The sequence below is a fragment of the Lutjanus erythropterus genome, chromosome 15, assembly GCF_056507025.1.
Source record: "Lutjanus erythropterus isolate fLutEry1 chromosome 15, fLutEry1.hap2, whole genome shotgun sequence".
Taxonomy (NCBI): domain Eukaryota; kingdom Metazoa; phylum Chordata; class Actinopteri; order Lutjaniformes; family Lutjanidae; genus Lutjanus; species Lutjanus erythropterus.
This window is the reverse complement of record NC_139331.1, coordinates 25295606-25314659: the sequence shown is the minus strand read 5'-3', so window position 1 is coordinate 25314659 and position 19054 is coordinate 25295606. Positions and strand designations below refer to the sequence as shown.

Here is a 19054-nt window from a genome sequence, read left to right as displayed (position 1 = left end):
TTACCTCAGCCAGGATGAGCTCTCTTCCCACACACGTCTTGGCAACGAGACAAAAACTTATTTTGATCAGCGCACGTTAATATGGTTCATATGCCAGGACTTGACTCAGTTGATACAAAGCTCGCCTTCGAGGCCACATCTGCTTTGAACGCATTTTCACATTAATCTTGTCAGCAGTTTGGTATTCAGTGCTTCGTGCTTTTATTTAACTTCAGCGCATTGTTTTTCCCATTAAAAAAAAGCGGTTACGGATCATTTAAAATAAGCTCGAGTTGTATAATGTACTTCCCTACAATTCGCTTTTTAATCACTCCACAGTGAGGCTGTGACTTCAACCATTGTGTTTACTGCAGTGTGATGTGGGAAAATTTAATTTCCTCATGCCGAACTTGAAATACGCAGAGGGGAAGAGCTGTTTCCTGTTGTAAACACCCTTCTCTCATCACCAACACCACACTGTTGTTCCCCTGACATGATGTCAAGCTCGGCTTTATGTGTGTGTTTGTTTATGTACTTATTGTATCCAGGGGGAGGGACTCACAATAGGTCATGTCTTTTATCACTATCATGTTGTGTCAGGCCAGACTTAACAAACACACACACACCCCACTCACTGTGCTTTATACAGTATGCACACAGATACACACACACATCCAGAAGTTATCTATGTTACATCTGTGAGCTGTCTGCACCCAAAGGCTCTTTAGTTTCACATTTCCTTTTACTTATTTGACTGTGGCTGCAAGAGGAGTCTTGTTAGTACCAAACTTTAAAGATGGGATTTACACAGCTATATATAATCGGCATCACTCAGCTATTAATGCTGCACGTCACATTTAAACGGCTGAATATAACGTTTCAGATCTCAGAAATACATTCATGGCCGTCGAGATGAACACGTTTCTGTAACATGAAGCTGAACAAGCCTCCGTCTCAGTTACCTCTGTGTTTAAATAACCTTCTGTGGGCTGGTTTCAGCAGGCCGGTTCCCTTTTAGATCCAGGCCTCAGTTTGTAAAATACCCAAAGGATTGATCTCACATTAATACATTTCTTCTTTTCTTTTGGAAAATGTCTCCAATACGTGGCATTGGATATTAGCAGGTATGTAAGTCTATGCACTGATCTGATACCACATAACGTATTAATTCCAAAAAGGGACCCTGCTACTTATCAGCAGCATCCTGTTCGCCAAATTGTATAGTCAGTGAAGGAGAGAGGCGTCAGCTGTACCACTATTCGGGCAGTTCTTGGTAAGTTGAGGGTCCATGGAGTTAGTGGAATAATGTGGAGGATTGTGTGTTTCCCAGTCAGAGTTTCTCCAGGAGTTTCCGGTGTTTTGGCAGAGCCACTGATGGCCATTAAGAATTGGCACTAGCGTGACAAGGAGCAACTAGTCGTCTCATTGTCTGCGTTCTGATGTACGATTACCTAAACTCTCCAGTTCTTTCATCAGTCTGTTATCTTGCTGCATTCACCTTCCTCTAAAACAAAATTTATCTTGCTGTGACCGACAGTCAACCCTTCTGTATCCTCCATTGTTACTGGAGGGTTTGCGTCGTGTTGAAAATTATGTCACGTGTTTCACGTTGCATCACTATGATGATAAGCTAAGAAAACAGTGAAAATCGAGAAAAGTACCTGGTTGAGTTGAGCTGCGCGGTACCAAACAGTGGAAAAGACACTTCATACTGCATCCTCTCGATGTCTATACGTCTTGTTTGTTTGTTAAGATCAATGTGCGAAACAATTTGTCTTTAAATGTCAATCTTTGAGTATCTACTGGGTTATCTGTAACTTTTGTTACTTAAATATTATGAAAAGCAACACCTAAATGGATTTAAGAAGGAATTTAAGAGGATTTAGATTTGATAAGCGGATTCCAAACTAGATTCAGATTTGCTAAAATGCTATCAAACACCAACAAAATCCTTGTTCAATGTGTCTCCTGTCTATTTGGTGGATTAAATAAACAAAATCAATTCAAATCAAAAGCATTATTGCGCAAACTGACGCAGCAAAAGCAGAACAACAGATGATATAAAAGAATTCACTCCCTCATTGACACCCAACAACTCCGTGTTTTGATACCATCACACCATGAATCGAAATGTCTTGACAGCTCACTCCTTTGAGGAGCTCATTCACAGAAACTATTCTTTGAACGGCGACACCCCCACCTCCTCTCTATTCAGCCGGGAGAGAAAAGCAGCCTTATGCCAGGCCCTCGCTGTCCGCCTCGCCGCCTGCCTCCACCGCAGTAGACAAAACAAGTGGGAGGCAGGATTTGTTTAGACAGAGCTCACCTGGCGCACACAGACACAGAAACAGTGATCAGGCGAGCCCTGGGGAGGAGTGGAGGCAGCGAGGAGGTGGCGGGGAAAGGAGGCAGGGGGAGCTCTGTGCGAGAGGGGGGAAGGGACCCAGAGAGGAGAGCGTGGGGTTCAGTGGGTCACCCTTATCCAGGGCCACGCAAAAATCAGATCGGATTAAGATTTGAGGGGCCTCGGGTAGCCCTCAGCAGTAGGTGGAGGGGTGTGTTTGTGTGTACGGGTGGGGGTAGGAAGTTCAGAGTAGCCTAATCTAAGACTTGCCCATAGGGTGATAGCATAGGTGGATTTATGTGTTGGCTGCAGTTTAGAGCACTTGCCCATAGGGCAGCAATCAACTGATGTGTTACTAATGAAGGATCGAGGTCTCTTGTGTTTTTACATCACATCATCAAATGACAGCAAATTTATTTCATTGATTTATTGTTTGCAGAGCTTCAACCAAATGCGAACCAACTGTGACATCACCTGTTGGTTTTTGGACTAGTTTTAAACCCTAGAGTTTGGCATGTTTGGGGTTGCCATTTTGTATTTTTGCAACCAGATCGTGTGCAGTAACGCTGAGAGCGTGAAGCTGCGAACTCGACAGTGTCAAGATCTAGCAGTACACTAAAGCATGTTTAAAAAAACATTTAAATAGATGATGTAGTAACAGAATATTGATCCATGTCTGACCTGCACTGCCTAATTTTATAGTAGGGCAGCACAATGTGGTAAAAAAGTCATATTTCTTTTTATTTTGACTGATATTGTGATATGCGATCAGATTAATGGGAATGATCATTTTTGCGCCACAAGTTTCATTTTCACTGAAAAAAAACCTATTACTTCTAATATCGCAAATCACACCGCACTTGCAATATCAGTCAAAATAATCACAGTTGGATGTTTTTGCAAAACCGTTCAGCTCTAGTCTGTGGCTACAACTAATGATTATTTCATTATCAATTAATCTGACTACTAGTTTTTCCGATAGTTGGCTATTTGTTCAGACAATAAAGGATTATTCAGGAATTAGTTATGAACATCCATCAAAGTTTCCCAGAACCCCCCCAAAAACAGTTTCACAATTCTTGTTTTGTCCAACCAAAAGACTCCAAACAAATACTCAGTTTGTTTTAATTTCAGACAAGGAAAAGTACCAAATCCTCACATTTGACAGGGTGAAGGAATAAAATGTTTGATGATTTTTAAATGATTAATTGCTGATAAATTCTATTGAAGATTAGTTGGTTAATGGACTATTTGTTTCAGCTGTAATTGTCTGATCAACATTCATACAACATATAAATCCAGAAAGCTACAGCATCTTTATCTTAAACTCAGAGAGATTTTTTTTTCCTGGAACACAAATATGGTCATTGAGGTCAGAGATCAAGATGTTGAAAAGCTGACGGTGAATGTAAGAAACCACTTTTAAACATAATAAATTAATTAAGAGCATCATAAATATTTTGCTCACACTTTAATTTACTGCAATTATTCATCTGTCTCTGGGAACAAACCTTTACTTTATTTTACATGTGAAACTTTTTTTTACCAATCAAATTAAACTGACCATAAGTAAAGACCTTCATCCTCTTCTAAACTGAGGTAAAATTCATGACCTAAAAAAAGGTGCTGTGTTGACTTTTCTTCTACCTTCCCTGACACTGGTCAACATGTGTGATGAGGTTCGACGGGGGGGAACAAAGACTAAGATGGATGATAACTCCCCCTAACCACACACTCACACTCACTATGGGTTGACCTCAGTTGACCCCATGGCCCCTCATAGCCTCACATCCCATTGAGCGAGGTTAAATGGGGTTTTGCCTACAGGGTTTTATGACAGAGAAAGAGAAGAAAAGTTGCTTCACTGTAACCCTTTTGGCTGTTAACAATGCAGTGGTTCTAAAATGTTCTGCAGTTAAAAGAAACAAACATCTGTGTATTGTTTGAGTTGAAAGTTGAATGGTCCACCCGTAGCAAATGATCCTGTTCAGCCCTGTTATTCTTTCAGCTTTTTTCCCAAACAGTCCAGCATCCACTGCTTCACTTTCCCTTCAGAACTATGTGCTTACAAAAATGACACTGTTTTCCGTCTATGCCAGCTCATAACAATCCCAGTAGAAGACAAAAACGCAGAAACAACGGCGTTCATACAGTAGCACCTCAGGTACCACGACACACCTGCCTAAAAGTGAGGTGAGTCAAGTGTAGGGCCTCAGATACTGTTTAATTTCAATACTGGTTACTCTGCAAGTCAATAAAATGTCTCAAAGTAGTTAAAATACCAACACAATTTGCTCAAGACCAAGGTAAAGTCTCAACATTGCTTCAACTGTTCAAACAACATCCAAAAAGCCAGATCTTGTAAAGGAAAACTGGAGTTATTCTTCTAAAACATATTATATATGTTAGTACAAAGTTACTGAAAACATGTGAAAGTATTCAGAACTATGTAGTACTGAACTGTTACGTTTAACAGTTAAACTGTTGTTCACGATTTGGGCGTGACGTGCCGGAGTCATTGTCCCACTGTAGTTAGAAAGCGTTTCAATGGACGCCAATTTACCAGTGCCCCTGAGTGCATGATGACAAACTCTGCAATACCATTAAAAATACCTAATAATATCTACAAAACTACATTTTTGTCATTGTTGAGCTACATACTGGTGTGTAGATGACGTATAGAGCATAAAAGCCCTCAACCTTAAAACAATTTAGATTTCATGAGAACTTTTACAGTTAAAAAAAAAATCCACATAGTACCTTTAAAATATGGAAAAGCAGCATATCCTCACAAATTAGCAGCTGGAGCATTTGCTCAGAAAATGATGGCAACAATTTATTGCTTATCAAAATATCTGCAGGTTTATTTTCTACCGATCTTCTTATAACTGAATCAATTGACCGTTTCAGCTCAGCAGGTGCAGCGTCGTCTGTATTTGCAAAAAAATCAAAAGAAAGAAAACATGACATACTGCTAATGGGTGGTCTGCTACTAGCTCTCTGAATAAACAACAGTTACGTAAACTGAGCGTGCAACACACAAATAAACCTGAGCACATACATGCAGGAGAGGAGACGATAAGGTTGTGTATTTGGATCTGTGATATTTTAGCGATTTTGGTATCGATAACTTGCAATCATGAAGCATTAATTAGCTAATAATTGCTATGTCCGTTAGCCTGGGGCTCTGAAGTGTTGCACAGCTCGCTCCATATCTCTAATTAGCCGTTCAGGCAGCTGTGTAATAGAAGATGATAACAGGGCGAGACGCTGAATTAAATTACCCACCAACATATTGTAGTTTGTTTCCATTTCTGCCTTGGGCTCTAAGCCGCTGGTGAAACCTGACACTGCCATTACTCCAGCTGTCAACAAACGATGCAAATGCAAGACACAGAGAAGCATGAAGTAAGAATAGCCTGTGATAAAACGAAATGATCTTTTACCACCGTAAACATTCCTTGGACATCGACAGTTGGATCGTTCGCCACACTGTCCGCCGTCACCGATCCAACAACATGACAGATGTTAGATCTGAACCCACCACACTGTCACCCTGCACCCTGGCAGCACCTGTCAATCAAAGACCTCTTCTCTCTCTCTCAGTCTCCAGGGAGACTCCAGCTGGTCAAGAATGTGAGGACTGAAGGATTTCTTTGTCCCTGAGGTATTCTGAGGCAGTCCCTTTCTTTTTCTCATTTCATTCACAGGTCAGCATTTCTGTAGAAGCATGTTGCACGGAGTCCCTGATGGGGAAATAAAATTGCATCTGGGGACTCAACACTGGCATCCCTTCAGGTCCTATAGAAAAAAAACTGTGTCCATTTGCATAAAATCACTTGGGGCCTAAGGTTTCCCTTAAATTTTCATTTAAGAATGCCATAGAAAAAAATTAGTTGCATGTAATCACCATAAGGATTTCATTTGGATGTTGAAAGGGAGATACCAGGATTCATTTTTCAGGACTGGGAAACCCCACTGTCAGCTAGCTAGGCAAACATTAGCAATACTCTGTCTCATTATAGGTACTTCGTCTGTGTGGATATATTTACTTTGGCTTGAGTTAAATTTACTTTGCATCGTTTGCTTGCACTTTCCATATTCTTCAAGCAGAAAAACTTTCTCACCTTCCGTCCAGTTTGGCTTTCTTTTGATTTTTGAATTCTGTATGTTGCCCATTTTGGAAGAGCTAGCTAACACTGACAGTAACGCTGCCAAGTAAAAGCAACATGAGTGAAATGTAACCATGGTACTACCGCAAAAGCCTTAAGGGCCGTCCACACCACAACTATAAGTATAAAAAATATGATTCTAACTTGGGTGGATGGTGGAGTCTAGACTCCAAATTTCACTTGACTTAGACCAACTTTAGAAATATTTATAGTTAGAGCTGTTGATATTGACAGAACTGGCAAAAGAAGTCCATGGATTTAACACTAGGAAGGACAGTGGTTCAAGAATTGACTCTTCCCAGACTGAGAGCTCCCAGCAATCCCAGCCAGACCAACCACCAAACAGTCTCAAGAGACAAGCAGAGAATAGGCTACTGTGGTTCTCTTGCTGTGTTTGGCTCCCAACTTAGAGGTAACTCAGCTAACTTAGTTGTGTTCTACGTTATTTAGCAACAAGTAAAGCCATTTTTACATCAGCAAACTCAAACGCCCTCAGTACTGTATTCTCTGACGGTCTCGGAGGCTGCGTTCATCTCAGTGATCGGACGAGTTCGCTGGGAGGCTGCTGAGCCCAAATCTGTTGCTCACTAACCGTAACCAACAGTCACAGTCAGCTACTTTCTCCATACAATATGATCCAGTTTACCCAAATCAGTGAATAAAGGGTGCAACCTTAACATATGCTCTTGAGTGCAGAATGAGACATCAACAGTTTTTAATAGTTTTCCAGAAAAAGACAAACTCTGAAAGACCATTAAAGTACCCAAGACATCTACAAAACATTGTCATTGTTGGGTCAGATGCTGGCGTCTATAGTGCAATACATATGGTTGTGACTTCATGAGGAATTAATGCAACCGGGCACCTGAACTCAGGTCCATCTGATGCTAAAGGAAGATCCCAATATGACAGCTGTGTTTCCTCGCCTTCCCTTATGGAGCAAAATTACCAGTGAGCCACTGGAAAAGTCCAGAGGTAAACTCTCAGAACAAGTTGCACCAAAGCTGAGATTTCAACAAATTAACTCCTGCCTGTGACACACACTATTTGCATAATCGTGTCTAAGCCGGGGGTATTGGTAAACCTGCTCCGAGTGGCGGAAATCTGGAATCAGCTGGTGTTATAATTTCCCCCCCTTTCTTCTTGCTTAATTAACCCCCATCAGATCCCCTCAATCACTGTATTTATGACAAAACCAACAACCACTGACACATGCGTGGCAATTACAGAAACGCTGTTAACAGGCCCTCACTACGCCGTGATCCTTAGCAGCTCATTAGGCAGCAACATGGGACACATGCACACACAATCATACACAGAGCGGGGGCATGTTCCATACATCTGCTCTTTAGCACCTTTCCCCACAGTGTTAGTCTGCTCGTTTCCAGCCATCAGACCCATTAGAGGCCAATTAACACCGACACAAAGCTCCCTTCCTGTTTTATGGCACTGTAAACAAAACCTGCAGGCCTGCCTTTGGGCTCAAACAACACAGAATCACTCATTAGTTTGGTAATACACTGCCTTTCCTTAGCTGAATATAGAAGCCTACATCACATAAATGGCATTAGGCAGGTCCCAGACATTGATAGGAGCACTTGTATTGACTTAACCTGTCTAACTGATTGTATATGAAGCACATGATCATAAAAAACTGTCATATAGTCGGTATTCTTTCTTCTCTGGGTTGTAAATCTGCAGCAGCTCGGTCCAGACAATAGTTCCCATCTACTAGTAACACATTAACCACATTATCCCATTTATCTCAGCTGCATCAATGGGGATATGTGTTGCAGATATGCGCTGCACTGATAAAACACCAAGCCTTAATCCTGGCTTTAGTAAAAGGAGAACCTGTCTTAAGTGCCTTATGTGGGTCATTCTTCACATGCTGTGTCAGAATTGAGCCAAAAGATAAGAAAAATACGGGCCTTTTCCGCGTGTTCAAGTTGGGTTATACTCGGTTTAAATGGAGCAAACATTTGAGTGTGCATGCTGCAGCACGCCACAGGCACGGGTCGGTCCTGAGAGGGGAAGCTGATGCGACACTGACGTGAAATCACCTCTCCAAATTGTTTTGGGAGTCGTGCCCAAAAGTTGGAAGCATGCGTAACGACTTCTCCTAGTTCTATTTAATCTCTCTGGGTGCTTCTCAAGCGTAAAAGTGGATGAGGCTTAAGCGCAGACAAGTGTTGGTCATCTGAACACATGTTTTAAAGCCTGGAAAACAGGTTTAAACTAGTTTTTTTTTTTTTCAAGGGTAAGAATTCCCCACCTGAAAAGTCTGGAGAGCCCTTGGTGAGGTCGCAGAGGACGGTCAGACACGTTATTCCCAACAGGAGCGCATAAGTGACGGCTGAGAGAGTCCCATCTGAGAAGAACATCCTTGAAGCCTCAAAGTTTTGGGGTTTCTCCGTAGCATTAGAAAGTCCAGCTCCAGCAGCAGCATTGGGGTTGTTTGTTTGTTTGTTTGTTTGTTTGTTTCAGGTTCTGTGTTGTCGCATGCAGCAGGAGATGTGCGGTCCCACCGTGTCTCTACGGTCTTCCCTCCTCATCCTCCCACCACAGCACCGCTGCGACACAGCCGGGGCTCGAGGTTCCTCTGAGGCAGCAGCAGCAGTCCTCTCTCTCTTCCTCTCTCTCTCTCTCCCTCTCTCTCTCCCTCTCTCTCTCTCTCTCTGAGAACATTTCTAACTGCGTGTTGTGTTGTGGAGGAGGCAGCCCACCTGGAGGACCGCCGCGCCCCTGCATGGTCTCAAAGACCCGGAGATCCCTGCGACACACGCAATAATACAATAACTGAAAACGCCTTTCTGTCCCCTAATGATTACTACTTTCTATAGTTTTTTTTCCTTGAAAATACTTCTGTCCTGCTTAAAATCTGGATGCAGAACTTTTACTTCGCAGTTCTACTTGTAATGATGTTTGTTTTTAATGAATTCTCAGTGGAATAAAGGCATGTAGTTACCTTTAAAAGGCCATAAATGCAGCAAAAATAACATTTGAGTCCTGTGTTCTTAGATCGAAAAAGAGAAATGAACACACAAATGAACCAGTTTCAACTTAACAAGTTATATGAACACAATTACTTGAAGTCAGATGTACTTAATAATCCGGCTGCCTTCAAATCAACAGTTTGCATTATTGTGACTTAAATTTAAAGGGGCAGTTCACCCTAAAATTAAAATGCAGTCATTATCTACTCATCCTCATGCCAATTTGCGTCTATAGTGCTTGTCTGGTGTAAATCCAAGTCTCCTAAAGCCCTGACATGCCAAGTTGACTTGAAAGATGTCATTTACACCACGTTTTTTTGTCTAAATCTTCGCTGTAGATCCTTAGCATGGAGCCACGTTCACATGCGCTTGCACACCGCCTGAACTGGGTGTGTGGTGTGACGGTGTGCACACGCAAACAATCTGCATGTCAGTGATTTAGAAGACTTGGATTACTGGTCACCATTCACTTACATGTTTCTAAGTTTTTAAGTTTCTGCAGTGCTGTTTTTCTGTGAAACTTTCCAAAACTCAAACCACTGCAGGCAGAGAGACAGATGTTTTACTAAAATCTGACTATGCAATGGCTGTGAAGAAAGTGAAAAAAAAAACTGTCATCACAGTGCTGACAGGTTAATCTGTCACTGTTTTGGCTGCCCTAAATACAAGCATTATAAATACATGCTGTAATATCTGTAAAGAAAACAAAGAAGTTATTTCTGTTGTGCAAACTTTAAAACTGTTGTTTACAAAAATCACTGATTTCACAAGTGAAAATTAAACTAGCCTACATTTTAAAACTTTCTGTCTGTGGTAGAATGAAAGTAGTTCCTACTTGAAACTGCTGACAACAAGGTCTGTGGATTATCATGAGTAACCGGGTCAGGATTTCTGGAAAGAGACGTTGCTGTTGAGTTTTTCAAATGTATTTTTTTGGTGATTTGAGCACCGCAAGCTGAGTGGTATTTAGTTCCATGATATTCCAGAGAAGGCAGATACGACTCTACGACTGATATCCCCAAAACTCTGCAGCTCACACCAAAACAATCCAGATGGATGGATGAAAAATATGTATTTTTGGTTTGAGGGTGAACTATCCTTTTAACCACTTAAAAAAAATTGATCAAACTAAAACTACTTTCAGAATTTAGTTCAACTACAGTACATTTGAAATGACCACAGTCTGGATAATCTTTCATATTGTTTCATGGAGGTACAACTGAACTGACACTTAAGTGTAGGTGTGTTTGATTTAGGGACTAGGGCGGACCAGTCCACACTTTGACAGCCCAGGTGCAATTCATGAGGTAGCAGTGAGAAAAAGCTAAATTTTTAGGGAAATTCATAGGAGGTCTATTCAGCCACAGACACCTTGGTTATAAACCACAGGTGATTTTAATCAAATAGAGATGATTATCATTCAAGTAAAACTGGGGGCCAAAGAGCCATGGCATTGTTCCATATTGTATGCCAAAAAATATAATGAGAGTACTATGAAAATGTAGTTTATGATTAACTTCCTAAACTACATGACCAAAAATAGTTAAATACTAAAAAAGCTACTGAGATCTGAATGCAGTTAAACTACCACCCGACTACTGCAAATAGTTAAACATGTAATTGAACTGCATGTTGTTAACTACACCCCAACACTGTCGGTTTGTAGGCCCATTTAGTTACAGACAAATATATGGAAAATGACTCTCATCAACACTGACAGAATTAAAAAGACATTATCATTAGATACCATCCACATAAACTTATGGGGTATCTAAAAGCATGAAATGGGACTATAATCTGTTGTGCATGTGTTTTGGCATTGCCAATTGCAAAGCAGTTTTGGCAAAATCTGTACGCCTTTATTATTAAAAGTGTGTCCTTCTGTGCACCATCTTCCAGGTGACCAATGCATATATGATTAATCTCACATTATAAGGGCAAAATTCAATACCCTTAATACCTTACCAGGTAGGAAGCCGTGCTTTATCACCTTTAGCAAGGAATTCAAACTGTGGGCCTATTCAGTTTGACTGTTTTAGAGAAAATGCAATAAAAACTGTACTTGCTTGTGATATCTGAACTAATTTTTAATATAGAAACTTTATCTTCTTTTTTTAAATCCATTTATACCCCATAGTGTCAAAAATAATTGATTTTCTTTTACATATTTTTTCTCTTTCTTGTGTTCCCTTTTGTACACGTCTTGTACATGTAAGTTCTGTAAGAAATACTACAGGAAAAAAATGAAATAGGGCTAAATTAAGTTGTTTATAATGGACGGAACAGTAGCACCATCTTGAGGACAATGGACTACATTGCAGATTCGGACGAAATGCATTTCGATGTCATTTTGCCCTACACGGCTGCCGTATACAGTTCACATGTGACCACGGAAGGTCAGTCATGGCAGGTTCTGCGAAAGGGCTCGACAAATTTATCTTTTCACTGAGGTTATTACGAAACCTGCAGCTCCAAAATGAACGTAAGTACATGGAAAATCCTCTCTATAATCCGCTATATATCATAACCTGCTGCCAGGGTTCGAGGAAGTGTAGTACTGGTACTGTATACACGCTAACGGTCGAGTCTAGAAGGAAACCCCTGATTTGCGAAACTCTCGCGTGAATTGCAGGCGTTGTGACATTTTACGTGCCACGTACAAATTGAGTATGTTTTATAATGTTATAATGCTGTCGTTAAAATGTAGGGACTGAAAACATTTTGTTAGAGTGAAGGAAAGATTATGGTTTTGGGTTAAAATTGTAACTCTCGCGAGATCTATCGCGGATTTGGGGTTCCCTTCTAACCATGACCTCCTTTACCCGTGAGCTAACGTAGCTAACAGTACAGTGTTAGCTAGCATTTCTCAACTTAGGTTAAAAGCAGCAATCTAGTTTTACTTTACCCGTATAAAACAGTTGATGGATATCTTATTTTCTTGCTATTTCCAGGGTTTCTGTCCACGTCTGTGTGTCGTCTCTCTGCGGGGAGTAACAGCGACCAGCCACCAAAGTTCACCCCTCCACCTAAACCTGTCATCATAGATAAAACACAGAGTGTGTCATCTCTGCGAAAGTATGATCCACATCACAGTCTTTCACTCTGGCACTCGCATATGTTAACAAAAATGCTGCATACTGTGTAAAATATGTGTTTTAAAGTGTTGTTTGTCCTTGTCAGGTTTCTGAGCCCAGAGTTCATCCCTCCCAGACAGAGGACAGACCCATTTAAATTCTTCATTGAGAGGAAAGACATGATTCGCAGGAGGAAAGTGCTCAACATCCCTGAATTCTACGTAGGTAAGAAACCAGTTTAAATACACAGCAGGTACATTCCCACTGTGAGCTGAGAGGTTTAACATCACAAAACAATGTCTGTGCTCTCATCCTCAAATATGGACATCTTACATCTTTCACTTCATCCGAATTAAATGAAATTAACTCCATTCTGGGCAGATATATTTCTGTTGTTAGGGTACTGTCATGCTTCAAGAGAAGAAGCCAATTTTTACCCCAATGTTTGCTACAAATATCAAGCTGTCTGTCAAGTTTAGAATAGAATTCAAGATTTTACTTTCTAGGTTTACATCATCTGATTTGTTGACCTCCTAGGGTCTGTAGTTATTATAGTTTTATATTTGTATTAGTTTTTATTTCATTTATGACCTTTTATTTCTTTTTAATTTAGTTTCAGCTAGTGTACAGAGTGGTTTTGCTTGCCTCAGTTGTATTTTTATTGTTTAAAATATTTAGTTTTAATTGATTTAGCATTAGTTTTATTATAATATGGGCAGGATTTGTCAGGATCATGATTTAATAAGTTTGGAATATGTATTAAAATACAAACACTACACTACATAAGGGCTCACAGTCATGTAGACATACCAGTCTCAATAAACTTATGTACCAATGCCTCCTCGTGCTTGTTGTGTTGACAAATTTGACCAAAAACTACAGACATTTCCTGTATGTTTTTCTCTTATATTAGTTTAGTTTATTAAATAATATTAACTGCTCTACACTGCAGCCTGAGATCCTCTGACAGGGCATTTTTAGCAGTTCAAAGAACTTTGCAAATATAGTGTGTTTTTGAAAGTCTGTTAAATGATGTAAATTATTTTGATTGTTTTAAGGGAGTATCCTGGCAGTGACCATGGCCGACACTAATGCCAGTGGAAAAATTAACCGCTTTGTTGGCATCTGTATCCAGAGGGGTGGAAAGGGGCTGGGAGCCACATTTGTCCTGAGGAACATCATTGATAACCAAGGTGAGGTTTATATACATCGTAAGTACTGATCTAGCGAAGGGTTACTGACAGTCTCTGACTCTGGCATCGGTGTCTTTTGGCATGAAGGAATATTTAGTCAACCACGTTTTTTATATAAGTTATTATGAATGTTAAATTATTTGTCTATTATTTTCAGCTTTTCTTCTGTTGTCACACAGTACGCTGCTCAATATGAGACTCTCCTTCTATTCTTAACAATTACTGGGAATTGGAACTAAGAATCTCTACTTCAGTGTTGACCATTGATAACTTGGTTGAGAAAAAAGGCTTTCTTCTTCAATGATGCACGAAAGTTAACCATGTGGCATTCGGGTAAAAGACATGTTTTAGTCATGTATTTCTTCATGTGTGTGGCTCAGGTGTGGAGATCTGCTACGAGCTGTACAACCCTCGTATCCAGAAGATTGAGGTGCTGAAGCTGGAGAAGAGGCTGGACGACAACCTGATGTACCTGAGAGACGCTCTGCCTGAGTACAGCACTGTGGACCCGGACATGAAGCCGGTGCACATCTCCCCGACTGGAGAGGTGCCCGTCAACAAGGTGAGAGAGCCTTAACATGGAGTCTAATTTATAATAAAGAGCTGGATTAAATGCTGGTTCTCCAAACTCATCTGTTGTACCTAAAGGGATAGTTGGGCACACTTCAAATAATATGAACTGAATTATCTCTACTGATAGTGATATAAAATGTGCCTTTGTTAGCAGATTGATGTAAAAGGAATTGCAATATCATTAAGTGTCCATGAGTTAAATCGAACAATGTATAAAAATGACGAATGATTGAGTATTTTTCTGTCTATTTGCCAGTTGAAGGTAAAGATGCGTCCAAAGCCGTGGTCCAAACGCTGGGAACGACCAAAGTTCAACGTCCAGGGCATCCGCTTTGACCTGTCCCTGACCCCGGAGCAGATGGAGCACGCCCAGAAGTGGGCGCAGCCTTGGCTGGAGTACGACATGCTGAAGGAGTACGACACCTCCAAAATGGAGGAGCAGATTATGAGTGAGGTCCAGCAGGAGATGAGCAAGTGAAGAAGATCCTCCTAAAAATATTCTTCAGTTTTACCATCGACAGACGTTTTTTTTAGGCAAAAGAAAAGACTGGAATATGAGGTTTGCATGGACTTGGAACACTCGACTGGACTGATCAGTTTTAAGTTAATGGGATAGCTTGGATTATTAGTTGTGGGGTTGTATAAGGCACTTATCAATAGTCAGTGTATTACTTACAATAGATGCTGGGCAGCATGCCCCCAGTTTGGTGAAGCAGAGGGAAGGGTATCAGCATGGAAGCTAAGCTTTTTCTTATGGGAAACCACCGTCACATAAACCACATACTACTCTCTCCAAACCAAACAAACTCCATAGCAGAAATCAGTAATTTTACCTCGCGTGACATGAGAGTCGCTGGTCTACCACTGTGGTCTGTTTGTGTTACTGTGTAACTAAGGCATTTTAAAAGGATAGTTTGGATTCACCAGAGTCACACAATAACACAAACAAACTAACAGATCGAGGCAGCGGTAGACCAGCAACTCCCATGTCATGCGAGGTAGAATTACTGATTTCTTCTGTGGAGTTTGGTTGGTTTGGAGAGAGCAATATTTTGCTTATTCAACAGCAGTTTCCCATCAGAAAGGGCTGTCTGACAGCAAGGTAAAGTGGTGATAATATTCAAAATATGGTTTAAGTGGACCTTTTGTATTACATTTTTAGGTAACACTCTGACTATGGAAAAGTACCTCATACAGGCCCACTTTAAATAATTCAGACTATCCCTTTAATCCAATCACACCAGTGTATATAAGGAGGGAACTGGTGTATTCTGACAAATCATGCCTTCTTCTGTTTGTCTTGTCAGTCTGCTGTACAGTATATGAGTTATTTACCTCTATGCAGATCCATGGTTTCTATAATAAAAGCTATTTAACATTACAAGCTTTTCATTTACACAGAAACATATGGGTTTAAATATATATTTGAATTATTTTTCTAGTTGTTCTTTGCTTTGAGGCCAGTTGCATGCCTGTAGTTGCCATAGAGTGATGTGGTCTTGACACTAGGTGGCACTATTCCTCCATCTATGTGGCATCCACCAGCAGTTGCATAAGCAAGCCTTTGTTGTGTCAGTACAGTGTTTTTAGGGAAACTCCTGCCATGCTAAATAAACAGAAAGTGTATTATTTCAGTTGATGAGGGGCTTGTTTGTACAAAAGCAGGGTTACTCAGTTATCTGGTTGTTAGCCTTTAAAGAAGTGTTTTAAACGTACTTGTTCCAGATTTTAGGGGCTTCCGGATTTGACTTAGTAAAGATTTCCAGATAAATCAGTAAACCTGCGTCTTGGAACAGGCCCCAGTATCCTGCACTCTGAAAAAAAACAGCCCCGGTATTCAGGGAGCATACACACCAAGGACACCCGGTAGTGTTTTACTGTTGTGGATGGAAAATTGTGGTGTTGAGATGGTATGTTAGAGCGTCAGTTGGGTAGTATAAAAACACTTGGACTCCTTATGTTATGTCTGCTCTCTGTGAATGTGTGTGTGTGTGTATAAACACGCCGAATGAGTCCCTGCACTCTAATTTCTCCATATTACAGGATGAGACGCGGAGAAAATGGTCTCTAATACAGGAGTAGCAGATGTTTACTGAGCTCATTATGGACCACACAGATTTCCTGAGTGGAGATGCAGCCGAGTAAAGAGAGCGATTATTCCTGTTACAGTTAAGGTAATGGAATGGAATAAATGGCGCTTTCATCGTCAATATACACAGATTCACCTTATTGGATTGATTTAATGGTTTGATTATTTTAACCAAACTGCCAAATCTGCACCTGTTGAAACAACTATTCCTGCATTCATGTGGCGTCAGAGTAACCAGAAAATGAGTTTCTGACTGGGGAAATTCACATGAACGCCCCGTCAAGTCAGAGCAACAGCCTGGAAAGTCTGAAAGTTTCGGTACGTGACTTGTCGAGTTGTTGTCTGTTGACATCATGTAACCAAGTGGTTTTCAAACTGGGGTCTGGGGTCCAACAGGGGTCCCTGAGTGGGTTGCAAGGGGTCCCCAGCAAAAGAAAGAAAAGAGTGTTTTAGTTTTATCACATTTTTTGGAAGTTGGAACAACAAAGGAAAAAATAGTTGGGTTGGCTCTTTGGACTGATTGTAATTTAAACTGATCCTAGTTTTTTTAATCTTGAAACCTAAAAAAAAATATTTTTAAAAATGCTCAAAGGGGATTCTTTAAGATAAATACAGTCAGTTCTGTATATCTTGCGCAGAAACATGGCAGTCAGAAGTAAATATTTAGTTGCTAACTCTTTATCAAGTCAAGTAATGATCATTTTCATTGTTGATTTATCTGTCAATTATATTCTTGATTAACCAATTAGTTGTTTGGTCTATAAAATGTCAGAAAATGGTGAAAAATGTTGATAACTGTTTCCCAACATGATGTCCTCAAATATCTTGTTTTCTCCACAACCTAAACATTTTTAGTTTACTGTCATTAAACTAAAAGAAACCAGAAAAAAACATTTAAGAAGCTGGAATCAGAGAATTTTGACTCTTTTTTTTTCTTGAAAACTTGCTCTCCCATAAATCATTGCAGCTCTGTGTAATTTGTAATATGGTATTAGGCTGTAACTATGAGTTCTGGTCCACATAAAGTGACCTCAGTTAGTTATAAAAGTTATTTAGTCACATTAACCCTGATAACAAGTCAACTAAAGCAATATTTGAATGGTTTTGGGGAATGTTCTGGTGGAACGACATCACTTTGTCATATAAAGCTTCAAACTGTTTCAGCATACTCTGATGGCAACATGTGGACACTGGTCTCAGACAACCCATCAACAAAGATGCAACAGGTTCCAGGGTTCCTACACCTTTTCCAAAGTCAAACAGGCTCATTTTATATGATCTCAAGGAGAACCTGACCCGGTGGCAGACATCAAGAATAACAATATATGTAGAAATAGCATCAGTATTAAACTGAGACCATTTCATAACCAGATAAAAACTCCTTTTAGTAGCTCTAACTATTAAGTCAGAGAGTAAGTAATGTACTTACAATTTTAAGTTAGTTTCAAGCACTTAATCCAAAATCCAAGCACTTTTCAAAACTTGAAAACATGTCATTAAAGTTAAGTATTTCCAAGGATTTAAAGCACCCATAGGAACCCTTAAGTTCAATAACGACAACCGTACCCTCTTCTACCCTTTGTAGCGTCCATGTTTTTCCACATTACGACTTAAAAGCTCACCGAAGTCGGAAGAACGACTTCCAAACTTGGGAAATGGGACCATCTGAGGAGCATGTGAACACAGCACAGCTCTCAGCCTCTCTTCGGTTTCATACGCGGTGTGTTTAGTCCCAACTGTTGACTCTCCACCTAATTTACTCCGTGCCCAATCAGACCTGACCTGCAGCAAAGAAAACCAACTCCATCTGCGTCTGTGTACAGTAGACCGAGAGCCTGTCCTGCACATTGTCATTAAGCTACCCACCGAACCAGCTGGCCCTTTCACCTTTTCATTTCTCACTCTCCGTATTTCTGTTTGGGACTGATTGATGTTCACATGCGGAGGCGGTAACAGAAATGTTTATCCTGCAGCACACTGCCTGAGTCTTTTAGAAGCATTCCACGGCAACACCACTGGACTGGTAAACCAGTTTAAACCACAAAGTTACTCAGTCTGAGTTACTGCTTCAAGGAAACTTCCTGCCTCTGTGTGTGTGTGTGTGTGTGTAGAAGTATGTGTGTGTACTTCAGGAACTCAACTGTATGTGCCTCTCATGCCCTCAGGTTGACTTCTCTGCACCTGGAGTGAAGTTAAAGCCCCTTGGCTGGGAAAGGAGATCAAACACCAGTTCACACACACACACACACACACACACACACACACACACACACACACACACACACAGGGCGACTTGCAGACAGGCTATCATATCAGCCTTCGCAGACAGACACCTCAAACAGTGCCAACTGTAAACGTCTGGGACAGCCTTTCTGTCAATCCTCATGTGAAACAAGATACGCTCCATTCACGGTTGCCGTGGAATCGGGGCGGAGCATGCAGGTTTGGAGGAGCCCGTAATCCCCACCCCTCAATAAGAACTGACTGTAAACCATGGTGGGCCGATGATAGCTACAGTGCCACACCACTACGAAGGTCAGTGCAGGAATGTAAGGGAGGGACACACTCCTCTAATCCGTCTTCCTCCCCTTCGCTGGTGCTCCCATGACCTTCATCTCTTTCTCTCTCTGAAGG

The 19054-nt window shown here is 40.8% G+C and overlaps 2 protein-coding genes across 2 annotated transcripts in view; one reads left to right on the top strand and one right to left on the bottom strand.

Annotated features, from left to right (window-relative positions):
* eva1aa (eva-1 homolog A, regulator of programmed cell death a) overlaps nt 1-9141 on the bottom strand; it is a 105653-nt gene extending 96512 nt beyond the window's left edge. Inside the window, exon 1 of the mRNA XM_084737234.1 lies at nt 8771-9141. Coding sequence (XP_084593360.1) covers nt 8771-8879 — 109 coding nt within the window. The 5' untranslated portion in view covers nt 8880-9141. The remainder of the gene's footprint in view (nt 1-8770) is intronic.
* A 2689-nt stretch (nt 9142-11830) lies between these two features.
* On the top strand, nt 11831-15715 carry mrpl19 (mitochondrial ribosomal protein L19). Its single transcript, XM_084738019.1, has 6 exons — nt 11831-11973; nt 12443-12566; nt 12672-12790; nt 13624-13758; nt 14139-14320; nt 14588-15715. Exons 1-6 carry the CDS (start codon nt 11895-11897, stop codon nt 14807-14809), a joined length of 861 nt encoding a protein of 286 aa, XP_084594145.1. The 5' UTR covers nt 11831-11894; the 3' UTR covers nt 14810-15715.
* The last annotated feature ends 3339 nt before the right edge of the window (nt 15716-19054 follow it).